The sequence below is a fragment of the Zootoca vivipara genome, chromosome 17 (genome assembly GCF_963506605.1).
Source record: "Zootoca vivipara chromosome 17, rZooViv1.1, whole genome shotgun sequence".
Lineage (NCBI taxonomy): Eukaryota > Metazoa > Chordata > Lepidosauria > Squamata > Lacertidae > Zootoca > Zootoca vivipara.
This window is the reverse complement of record NC_083292.1, coordinates 41413890-41426134: the sequence shown is the minus strand read 5'-3', so window position 1 is coordinate 41426134 and position 12245 is coordinate 41413890. Positions and strand designations below refer to the sequence as shown.

General features: G+C 52.8%; 1 protein-coding gene across 1 annotated transcript in view; it reads right to left on the bottom strand.

Annotated features, from left to right (window-relative positions):
- Window positions 1-12245, bottom strand: part of DCAF8 (DDB1 and CUL4 associated factor 8) — a 37074-nt gene that overhangs the window by 12206 nt on the left and 12623 nt on the right. The window contains exons 10-12 of the mRNA XM_060269390.1: window positions 10086-10162; window positions 3962-4032; window positions 363-1048 (exon numbers count right to left, since the gene is read on the bottom strand). Coding sequence (XP_060125373.1) covers window positions 363-1048; window positions 3962-4032; window positions 10086-10162 — 834 coding nt within the window. The remainder of the gene's footprint in view (window positions 1-362; window positions 1049-3961; window positions 4033-10085; window positions 10163-12245) is intronic.

Below are 12245 nucleotides of genomic sequence, written 5' to 3'. Positions count from 1 at the left end.
GCTCACCGGAACAAGGCAGTCTGAGCATACATTCAAAGTGCTGGTTTTGACCTGCAAAGCCTTGAGAAACTCAGGACGCCAATACGTCATGGACTGCATCTCCCCATATCGACTGACCCAGATCCTCCTTTGCGCGCCTCCTCCATGAGAGGCCCAGAGGGTGGCAACACAAGCACAGGGCCTTTCCTGCAGGGGCTCAGGCACCTGGCAAAAACATTCCTCTTCACCCAGGTCTTGAGCTGCTAATTCATCAACGGACTTTCAAATGGCCTGCTCCCCCTTTTACTATTATAATATTATGAATTTTTTGCTTTATGCTGTAACCAATGAGTCACAAGGTTGGGCGAAGGAGCCCCCCTCACCTGGAAGACGTTGCTCTTGTGGCCGCTCTCAAACTCCAGCACCGGCCGCCGCCGCACCCAGTCCCAGACCACCACCTTGAGGTCGTCGCTTCCGCTGGCCAGCCAGGTGCCGCGCTGGTTAAAGTGCAAGGTGTTGACGCAGCCCGTGTGGCCCTCCAGCCCATACTGGAGCCGGAAGCGCTGCACAAAGACCTGGGCGCCGCAGGCCTCGTGGACGAAGCGGGCGCAGGAGCCCAGAGCCCTCTCCCGCAGCGCCTGGACCGCCTGCCAGCGCGGCCGGGGCAGCCCCGTTGTCTCCGAGGCCACCCAGTCCTCCAGGGCCCGCTCATCGTCCGAGGAGTCCCGGTCCCGGTTGGGGCGCTTGCGCTGGGCTCGCCGGCGGGACCGCTGGGCCTCAGCTGCCTCCACCTCTTCTTCCTCTTCCTCCTCCTCCTCTTCCTCCTCCTCCTCCTCTGAGGGGGAGCGGTCGTAGGTGCGGTTCATCTCGTTGATGGAGTAGTGGCCCGTGTCGTCCATGCTGTCCGAGTCCTTCTCCTCCGCCGAGCTCTCCGTGTAAGTGCGGTTGGGCCCCACCTCATCCCCTGTGAGACTCAGGCTCAGGTCGGAAGCCTCTACCTCGACCCCGGAGGACGTCTCATGCCCCTCTGTGGTGCCAGACATCTCTTCCGGGCTGCTGGATAAGCTTCCTGTGCAGGGAAGAGAGGCACCTGGTGATGCCGCAGCAAAGTGCCCTCCCCACCCCAGGTTTCCGTTCCTATCGGAACTCCTGCTAGACTGCTTCAGGCAGCACAAGTCTGGGACTGCCCCCAACACCACAAAGGGTTATCAAACCACAAGGGGATAGCTCAAGAAGCAGCAATCATATACCCTTGAAAACATTCCTTCTATCGGGGATGGCCGTCCTCTTCCACCAAGCGCACAGCTTTGGGAGGGACGCGCATGGAGCAGGGAGGGGTCACCCGCCAGATCAGCCGAATCCACCCTGGTGATCAGTGGGGTGACAGATGCCACAGCCACATTGCTCTCACATCCGCTCAAGATGCAGTGACAGTTCTTTTTCTGGCATCCTGCCTACCCCTCTGCACCTCAGCTTGGAGAAAACCGCACCATGCTCAATATCTGTGGATACTCACAGAACTGTAGGTTTGGAAGGTACCCCCATGGTCATCTAGCCCAACCCCCGCCAATGCAGGAAAACTCCAAATGGAACTGAACTGGATTACCACCATGTCTCTAATGTGGGGCTACCCTCAGGGTTGGTCCAGAGGTCTCAAACTGTGGAGAAAACCAACTGCCAGCATGTAACACCTGACTTGTGGGATTTGCCCTGGGTGCCGTTCGTCTAACAGGCCAAATTCAAGGTGCTGGTAATAACGCATGAGGCCTTATACAGCCCAGCACCTGGTCATCTGAGAGACTGCCTTATCCCTTATCCACACAACAAATCAGGGCAGTCTGTGGGTGAGTTTCTCCTGCAAACTTGGAAGATCTCAGAAGCTCCTTCAGCCAGTACCTCAGAAGAGCAGGGCCTTGAGAGTGGCTGCCCCCATTCTGTGGCACAACATCCCTGCCTAGGTGCTCAGTTTTTGCCCCAAGAGCCTTTCCTTGCAGGATAAATGGGTCTTTGTCATGACTATCCACCTGTTAGTCTTGTTTTAAACATCTAAAACTGTTTTCTGTTACCTTCTGTGTCAATCGAGAGGGTGGTTTAGAAGGCGATCAATAAATCATTGCTTTGCCTTAAAGAGGGAGTCATCTCCACACCGCTTGGGCTGAGTCAGAGTCCCAGCTCCCCAAGTTGGTCAGAAGGGGCTGAGCTGCAACCCAGACCTTGCCGGGGCGGGGGGGCGGGGCTAACTCAAAAACCTTCCCCTTTGCTCCGGCTGTGGGGAAAAGCTGCTGGGGGAGAATGGATCCACTCCCTCGCTGCCAGCTGGATCCGCAGAGCTGCCAACACTCTTCCCGCCCACCCGAGACACGTCATGCCGCTCTGCTTGCTTGCCCTCTGTGCCACCAGGCTCCATCTGCTCGGCACGAACTCTGCTGGGGCTGACACTCAAGAGCAGAGCAAGGCTGCCTCGTGCACCCGGTCGGGTCCATCCAGCTCAGGACTATCTGTCCTGACAGGCAGCAATGACTCGCTGGGGTTTTAAGCGAGGAGATCTTTCCCAGCCAAGTGCTCTGCCGTTGAGCTCCGAAGCTTCCCTTAGAAAATAAGCATTCCCGTTCTCGTGGTTCTGAACAAAGCTCTGACTTAGCTGACACTGCCTTAAACTGAGTCGGGGACTCTGGGGCTTCAGGCAGGGGGTCTTCCCCAGCCCCAGCGGGACTGAACCCAGGACCTTCTGCATGCCGAGCAGGTGCCCTGCTGCGGAGCTACGACAGCCCTTCCCCAAGGCAAGAGAAAGAGCTGCACAAAACTCTCATTGTGCTTGCTGGAAGGTGGGCAGAGGAGGGTGACCGAGATGATGAAGGATCTGGCGACAAGGCCTTGGGAGACGATGTGATGATGAAGCCTCATGAGGAGCGGCTGAGGGAGTTGGGGATGTTTAGCCTGGAGAAGCGAAGGCTGAGGGGTGGCATGGGAGCCATCTCCAAATCTTTGGAGGGCTGCCATGTGGAAGACGGGGCAAGCTTGTTTTCTGCTGCTCCAGGGGAGGAGACAAGAAAGGTGATTCTGACTCAACGCTAGGAAGAATTTTCTGTTTGATAGTGGAAAGGGCTCCCTTGAAAGGTGGCAGACTCTCCTTCGTTGGAGGTTTTGAAGCAGAGGCCAAGGAGGGGGCACCTGTCAGGGGGTTGGACTGGATGACCCTGGGGGTCCCTTCCACCTCTAAAATTCTATGATTTGTGGAAAGGATGGCAGCAAATGGAGTACTAGAGACAGAGGGGTGCTGCCTGCCACAATTCCAGTGGGGAGGACCACCAAGATTGAAGGCCAGACTGTGCCCCCTATCAGCTGGAGGGCAGATAATAGGACAGAACTGCTTTGGGGTGGGTTTAGGCACAGGGAGTATGAGCAAGGGGACCCACTGGTTCAGTGAGGGGGATATACACGCCCCTAGGTGGGCACCTATTGCATTCACCACCTCCACTGTGGAGCCAGATCCAGCAGCTCTCCAAGGACCTAGCTCAGGAGCTGCTGGTACCACCACACAACTTGGGTTTCGAAATCCAGAGCCAAAGAGATCATGTTGCGCTGCCCAGCCCTGGTCCTGCACTCAGGAGTGGGCATGTGCCAAGCCCAAGGGAGGGCTTTTCTTTTTCCACCCCAGCCTTTGCAGTTCTGACTTCTCCTTCCAACTCTGCATCCACAATGGCCTGAAACACGAGCTCAGAACCTCCCTCTGGGCAAGCTGCGAGGAATCCTGAGCTCACCGTACAAGGTGGGTGGGAGGGCTCTTCTCCTGTGCCAGAGACGCACAGGCAGGCGGCACTGCAAGCATGTGTCGGGAGTGTTTGTGGAAATCTAGCCCATGTGCAAGTTGTGGGTCGTGCAATTCAGGGGCCAGCATATTTAAGAGGGAGGGAGGGTGGGGAGATTGTTTCTCCCCTGCCCTCCCCCCCCCCCCGCGCTCCCTCCACCCTGCTCCTCTTACCATTGGGTAAATCTGTTTTCCCATCCGTGCTACTTCCTGCGTCTGACATCGTGTTTTCTCGTGAATTCGCCCTGAGAGGTTTAGTAAAGAGAGAAAAGGAGGAGGCTGTAAACATCGAAGCCAACAAGGGGTACCCAACTGTGTGGAAGAAGCCTCTCTGCATGGGGTTGAGCCTCTGCTGGGAGGAGAGAGGGGCACAGCCTGCTGAAACTGCCCCCCTAGGCAAGGCTAAGAGGTGCTGGCCCCCAATGGAATAGAGCAGGACCCCAGAGGCAGGCTGATCTGTGGCCCCAAGGAGGATCTGGACCCTCTCCCCCCTCCAGCTGGGGGCCATCATCTGTGCAAGGCTCCCTGGTCAAAATAAGGGCCCCGGCTCCCCATTTGTTCCCAGGCCCCGATCCAAAGGCCCAAGGATGGCCTCGGAAGCGCTTGGGCATTGTTTGGGGGCAGGGCATCCCCTAAATAAACTGGCCCACCAAGAATTTCAACTCGGGCCTTCCTAAAGCACCCTCAGAAGTACGCCTGCTTGGCGGGGAAGAACTGACTAGCTGAAAAGCCGGAGCAACGGTTGTGAACGTGAGGAGGCCAGCAGGAGCTGTGACATCGCAGCCATTCCCCCTGAAGTCCCCCCCCCCAAGACCCTGGGCCCAACTGCCCTTCCCCAACGGTCACTCTGTCTGGCACGGAATGCGAAAGACCAAGGGGGCCTCCAAGCCTCTTGGAGCAGGACGTTCCCTCGGCACACACACAAACTCTCCCATTATTTCTCTGATGAGATTGTTTCCTCTTATGTGGTGAGGCAGCCAAACCCCACCCCCCACCCCCAGCACTCCTGGAGTGCCCCTCCAAGCCCCCTGGCTGGTTCAGCAGAACTTCTCTCTCCCAGAAGCCTTCTCACACTCAAGTTCTCTCAGCAATAGAAATGTGGAAGCTCCAGGCCAGAAGGTCCCAAAGTGGGGTGGGGGTGGCACCCCCCTCGGGGGGCAGTGGGATTGCCTAGGGGGTGCTAAGAGGCAAAGGGAGGTGTTAGAGGGGCAAATGACTTTTGGACATTGAAAAGCTGAAATCACTGGATGAAATTAAGCCAGTTTCAACTAGATATTGAATAAATTGTGACTTTTTATTGTGACGTTACCTTCCATAGCATGTTGTGCAAACCAATATTCTGAATAACACTTTTCTATAGGGCAGGGAGTACTGGGGATGAGTTTATGGGCCAAGGAGGTTTTGGCCTAAAAACATTTTGGGTCCACTGACTGCTCTGAAGCTTCCTTTCTTATTCAAGACTTCGGATACCTAAGATGCGTGTTTGGAAAACCCTGGAAACTGAGTCAGGCCCTTGACCCGCCTTGCTCAGGACTTTCTGTGCTGACCCACGGCGACTTCCCTGGGTCTCTCCTGGTGCCACCTGGAGGTGCCAGTGGCAGCTGACTCTGGAGGACCTTCTGCCAGAAAAGTAAATCTGCTCTGCGCTTATGCGCCTCCCCTGAAAGTGCACCCTGTCAGCTGTCACTTTTGCATTAGCATAGCAGAGATGACAAGAGCCTGGGAGGGAGCAAGGCTGAGGGCAGGCCCTGTGCCACCACCTCCTCCTCCTCCTGCACCCGCCCACCCCCCACAGCAGTTTCCCACAAAGCAGGGGGTCAGGTGAGTCATCACAGCTGCCCATCTCATCTTCCTTCAAAAAAGGCCCTGGTGGTGCAGACCAAGTGCCAGGCGCCGTCTGCAAGAAGAGGCACACACGGTGGAAGACACAGGCCCATGGCCACCTTGCCTGGCACAGTTCCTCGCATTCTCCAAAGGGAGGACATGCCCCAGCTCCTTCTCTTTGTGGGGGGCTCTGCAGGGAAGGTGTTGGGGGGGATACCTGTGACCAACTCCACAACTTCCAGGAACTGCCTGAGAAGAGGTTGAAGGCAAGAACTCCCCCCCCCCAGCATATTTTGTTGTTTAGTCGTTTAGTCGTGTCCGACTCTTCGTGACCCCATGGACCATAGCACGCCAGGCACTCCTGTCTTGCACTGCCTCCCGCAGTTTGGTCAAACTCATGTTCGTAGCTTCGAGAACACTGTCCAACCATCTCGTCCTCTGTCTTCCCCTTCTCCTAGTGCCCTCAATCTTTCCCAACATCAGGGTCTTTTCCAAGGATTCTTCTCTTCTCATGAGGTGGCCAAAGTATTGGAGCCTCAGCTTCACAATCTGTCCTTCCAGGGAGCACTCAGGGCTGATTTCCTTAAGAATGGATAGGTTTGATCGTATAACAACACAAGAATGGAAGAAGGGCCTGGCTGCTGGATCAGGCCAAGGAGGCCTACCTAGTCCAGGCTCCTGTGCTCTCAGTGGGCAAATACCCCTAGGATCCTAGGAATCCAGATAGACTACCTCTGGACCTGGAGGTTCCATATGAACATCAGAAGAGCCTGGCTGCTGGATCAGGCGGGGCGGGGGAGGGCGACGACATCTAGTCCAGTGTCTGACCAGATGTCTCACAAAAGCAGGACCTGGGAACAAGAGCACTTTCCCTTCCTGCAGTTTCCAAGAAGATGTTCAAACAAGCAGCTCCTCAATGCCAGACGCTCTGAGCTCCAAGTGCCGGGTGTTACCTAGAGAGCCCTAAGCAGCTATGAGCCAGGCTACCTGGGACCTCCGCATGAGCCAACCCGAGTGTTACATTCTGCCACAGATGCTCCCTCTCCCACCAATATCTGAATGACCAGAGGGTGGCACCTTGCCATGCACTGTCTGCAAAAGAAACCCCCAAAACAGCTGCTCTCTCCTCTATCTTGCTGGCCCCAGACACAAACGTCCTTTGCCCGAGACTTCCGGCATGCATCCTAAAACAGCCAGCTTTCATTCTTTCATTGCCAACCTGGTTTATGAGGAGGCAATACTGCTGGTGCAGCATTTATTATATACAGGAGTACCTCCGCTTAGGTAACCCTCTGGTTACATAAACTTCAGGATACGTAAGCAGCAAACCTGGAAGTATTTTACCAGGTTTTGCCGTGCACGTACGCGCAGAAGCAGTCCTCCAGTTGCAAAAATCCCGGGATCCGGCCAGATCTCCGGAATGGATCCCGTCCGCAACCGGAGGAATCACTGTATTGAGATTTTATCCCGCTCATGTACAAAGAATGCTCCTACATTTGCCAGCTAAGTAAATCCATAGCTGGCAGGAGAAGCACTATGTTAAGCTACGAGGCATGGGGGATTGCTTGCTTGTTTTCTGAAATAAGAGGCCCACCAGCAATCGAGAGCAGGCAGAGGGAGCAGCCCAGCTCTTTGGTGCCTGGCCACAAACTCTGGAGACCGGGGGGGGGGGGTAAGTTCAGAGTGAGGTCTAAGGCAAGTAACTTGGGCTCAAGAAGACAACAAAGGAAAGGAGGTATCACCCGGCTCTGAAGAGGCTCCCGCTGGCCTATTTGCCAGAGAAAGTGGCTACTGTCTGGCTGATTCACCCTCTTCTACAGGCCCGGCTGTCACGTGGAAATGAGACTAAGATGGGCATTGGATGGACAGAGGCTGGCTGGAGGGCAGGTGACTAAGGGGCAGCACAGAGAAAGGCAAAGCAATCATAGAGTTGAGAGGGCCCCCAAAGTTCGATTAGTCCACCCCCTGCCATGCATGAATCGCAGCTTCCACCTTCCCTGGTGAAGAGCCATGTGGGTCAACAGACACATGTTTTTCCACAGCCAATGCTGGGGGGAGGGGGATGAATGTCACAGACAAGATGAAGTGGCCCTTTGTTTCAACTGAAACTAATCCAAAGTCACAGCATCCGAAGACGCCAGGACCCTCTTGAGCTGACCTGCAGCTCCTCCTTTGCCCCTCCCTCTTTTTGTCTGGGAGGGGGCGGGATCAGTGGAGCCAGTCGGCCAATCCCCACAGCGGCTGGGTAAGCTGGGACCCTGGACACCTTCCCTCTGAAGAAGTGCCAAAGGAAAGCCCAGAGGAAAGTTGGAGGGGGGGGAGGGAAGCTATGGCTTGCGCAGAGAGCGATTACAGGTGGTGAGGCATCCTGGCTGGGCCCCAGAACTGCTCATAAGCAGATAAGGGAGGGAAAAGGGAGGAGGAGGAGGATGGCCACTCAAGGTCACCAGCCGCTCTGAGGGCTTTTGGCTGCTGGAAGAATTAAAAAGGCCCAACCAGGAGCCCTGGCCTGAGGTGAAGGAAACAGGGGAGAAGGGGAGCATCCCACAAGGCAGCAGAGGCCAAAGCCACGCTCCCCTCCCCAGAATCAAGGGCAGGTGGGATTCAAAGCCCCCTCTCTCCTGAAGGCTCCCCCCACCAGGGGAGGTAGAAGCCTGAAATCCCTCCGCCATCACCTCCACCAGGCAGCAGGAGAGGGAAAAAGAGACAGGGATGGGGAACATTCTCAGCCCAGGGGCCGCATTCCATTCTAGGGAGTCTTCTGGGGGCCACGTGCCAGAAGTGGGCAGGGTCAGAAGCAAAAGTAGGCGGAGCAACAAACGCAAATTGGCCTTTAGCAAATACTCACCGTGATCAACTCCCACCCAGAAACCAATGTCCCCACTGTGGAAGGACATGTGGATCCAGAATTTGCCTGTACAGTCACTTACGGATTCACTGTTAAGACTGTTTTCATGGAAGATAATCTTACTCGACTACGAGGGATCGCCAAAGACTTTCTACATGCCCACCTTTCTCTACCCTCCATGCAGGCAATCGAGAGGCCTAGGGCATATTTCAACCAGGCAAAGACACTCAAGGAGGGTGCAAAGCACAGGTCGGTGAGGGCGGAGTCCCAGGGGCTGGACGGAGAGGACCGGGGGGGGGGGGGTGTCCCTGAGCCTGAGGTTCCCTATCCCTGCTCTAAGGAATAGCACCGGAGTTTGCTTTCCCCCCTCTTCGCTCCAAGTTCCTTTTCCTTTTGTGAATTTTAGATCACAAGCCTGAGGACAGGGGCCATCTTATCACCAGTATTTGTAATTCACTCTGAGAACCCCCTTTGCTGAAGATTGGGATATAAATGCTTTAAAAAGGTAAAGGGACCCCTGACTATTAGGTTCAGTCACGGACGACTCTAGAGTTGCGGCGCTCATCTCGCTTTACTGGCCGAGGGAGCCGGCGTACAACTTCCAGGTCATGTGGCCAGCATGACTAAGCCGCTTCTGGCAAACCAGAGCAGCGCACGGAAACGCCATTTACCTTCCTGCCAGAGTGGTACTTATCTATCTACTTGCACTTTGACGTGCTTTCAAACTGCTAGGTGGGCAGGAGCAGGGACCGAGCAACGGGAGCTCACCCCGTTACGGGGATTCGAACTGCGGACCTGATTGGCAAGCCCTAGGCTCTGTGATTTAACCCACAGCACCATCCGCATCTTACATAAATGCTTTAAATAAGCAAAATAGGGAGGAACCCTAGCAAAATATCACAGAATTCAACACCAACAGAATTAGTGGATTACAGAAAACATGCACCAACCTGGATGGCTTTAAAAAAGGACAGGACAAATTCACAGATGAGGAGAAGAGGGCTATCAATGGCTGCTGGCCATAACAGCTGCGTCCAGCCTCCACAGTCGGAGGCAGTGATGCTTCTGGATACCAACTGAGAATGCTCTTGTGCTCTCATCCTGCCTCTGGGTTTCCCACTAAGGCATCTGGTTGGGCTAGATGGGTCACTGGCCTGATCCAGCAGGCTCTTCTTACACTCATATGACTCTACTGACTCAGGATTCGGTAAGAGCAGCATCACCAGTGAAACACTGGACAACGCGCACCCGTCATTCGGTGGTAATCACTGGATAAAGGCCTCCGCATTGATTAAGGTTGCGTTTCCATTCCAACACAAGATGAACACTCCCAATTCTAGTTACAGGTAGGTAGCCGTGTTGGTCTGAGTCGTAGCACCTTAAAGACCAACTAAGTTTTTATTTTGGTATGAGCTTTCGTGTGCATGCACACTTCTTCAGATACCAATTCTGCAAGTGTTTTACTTTAAATAAGTTGCCCTGATCAGCCATGGGGCTTCTCCTGAAGGACACACTTATCTGGAAGGGATGCCAGGCCTACACCCAGCAACACTGGACACTCAAAAGTTCTGCTCACTGCTTTGTACTCTTGGGCAGGGACTAAGGAACCTCAAGGCAGAAACTTACCTTTCCCCGACCCCCTTTTCGAGCAGGACTAGATCCAGGAGCTCTCTGGGAACTGGCGCTGTAGAACTGACGTCAGACTGGGGAGGAAAGCAGAAGATGGAATTTGAAGTGGGGCGGTTTCAATCCTGCTTTCCTGAAAGGTCTCCACATGAGTGCAAATGATCTCTTTAGTACCAGGATTAAGGGGGGCTGGTGGAGAAACAGGTAAACAGTCACACATTTATTTGTCTTTGGCAAGCAAGACTGGCCTCCAGGCAAGAGAGTGGAGTTGCCTCTCTCAGCTGGAAGACTCCTCCTGCATTGCAGGAGGTTGGACTAAATGGCCCTTTGGGCTCCTTCAAAAACTACAATTCTACGATTCTATGACTTTCAAGGCTCAGGCAATTGATGAGCCACCAATGATGCACCTTAGCACCCCTGTTGCTACAGGGATCAAAAGCGGCTGTGAGGGCCCATTTTGCAAATAAAGACAGAAGGAGAAAGGTAGAGAGCGAAATTCATACATATGGTTAGAATGAGTCTTGTGACACCTAAAGGATCAATAAATTTACAGTGGTGCCTCGCTTAACGAATGCCCTGCTTAACGAAATTTCCTCTTAACGAAAGGTTTTTTCTAGTGGAGGTTGCCTCGCTAGACGAATTCGTTTTACGAAAAATTCGTCTAGCGATTCGCGGTTTCCCATAGGAATGCATTGAAATTCAATTAATGCGTTCCTATGGGCAAAAAAAAATTCAAAAAAATTTCAATGCATTCCTATGGGATTCGCTAGACGAATTTTTCGTTATAAGAAAAGACCCGTGGAACGAATTAAATTCGTCTAGCGAGGCACCACTGTACAACCACACCTAATTTACCTGAGTTTTATTTTGCCTGTGTATTAATAAGTTTGGAGTAGCAGATAACGGATTCTCTTGCTCCCTCCTCCCTCCCTTCCTTGATACTTGGTTTCACTGTTGCATTGCTTTGAACTTTTCCCGTACAGTACTGTAAAAGCAACAGACGCAAACACACAGTTTTTATATATAAGCATGTGCAAGCAAAGACACGTATGTTTAAATATCAATGCTCACTTATGGAAGAGTGGCTGGAGTAACCCAATCAGATGGACGGGTTATAAATAATAAAATTATATTATTAATACTCTGGTTTCTCTTCAGATCATATAAATCTTTTGCCTTGTTAATACTATTTGGTAACATCTGCACAAAACGAATCGGTTCAAATGAACTAAAGGCCCCACTGAAAAGACTGGAAATTTACTGCCTTCCAAATCATTTGAGATGCACATTTGTTTATTTTTAAAATAAATGGCATTTCAAAAATATTAATAGTCTGATTGACATGCAAAAAAATATTGAAGCAGCGTGCAAAAAAAGAAAGAAAGGAAAAGAGGCATGCAAGTCCCAGCAACCAAAATAAATCAGCATGAAAATACATTCCGGGCTTCACAGGACATGCTCAAGAGCAGCGTTTCTCAACCGCTGTTCCGCGGCAGAGACGCTGACTGGTGTGCCGCGACGTGCGGCGACGAGAAGGGCGATTTGCATTGTCACGTCTAACCCTAACACTAACCCGCCAGAAAGGAAGCCGGCCGGGTCACGACGCGGAGCGAGCACAGCTCTCAACAGCCACCACCACGGGAGACAAACTTAAAGAAGCTGGCTGGATGAGCTCAACCTGAAACTTGCTGAGCAAAGGATTGTGCTGGCAGAGAAATCAGTGGCTTGTGAAGCCTTATTACAGGAGTTTGCAACCAACACAGCAATTGGCAAGTGTTTCTTACAGTCATAATTATATAGTCAATATAGGGTGGCACAGAGTTAAATTTTTTAACTTTTTTAATGGTGTTGTGCCTCGTGATTTTTTTTCATGGAACAAGTGTGCCTTGGCCCAAAAAAGGTTGAGAAACACTGCTCAAGAGGAACGCTGGACTGGCCCTCCCAGTGGAAGGAGTCAGAGACCTCCTAACAGATGGCACCATTTGGTGCCACATAAAATGATTATTTATCTAAATAAGTTATCTATATTATAGTGTGTGCACACGCTTTTTAATGTATCCATAATTGAACTTTACAAAGAAGTGCAGTGAGAGAAAGACATGATTATACAGTTCATACAGTGTCAAACTGACTGACCATGGGGACCAGACCCTGCCTCTC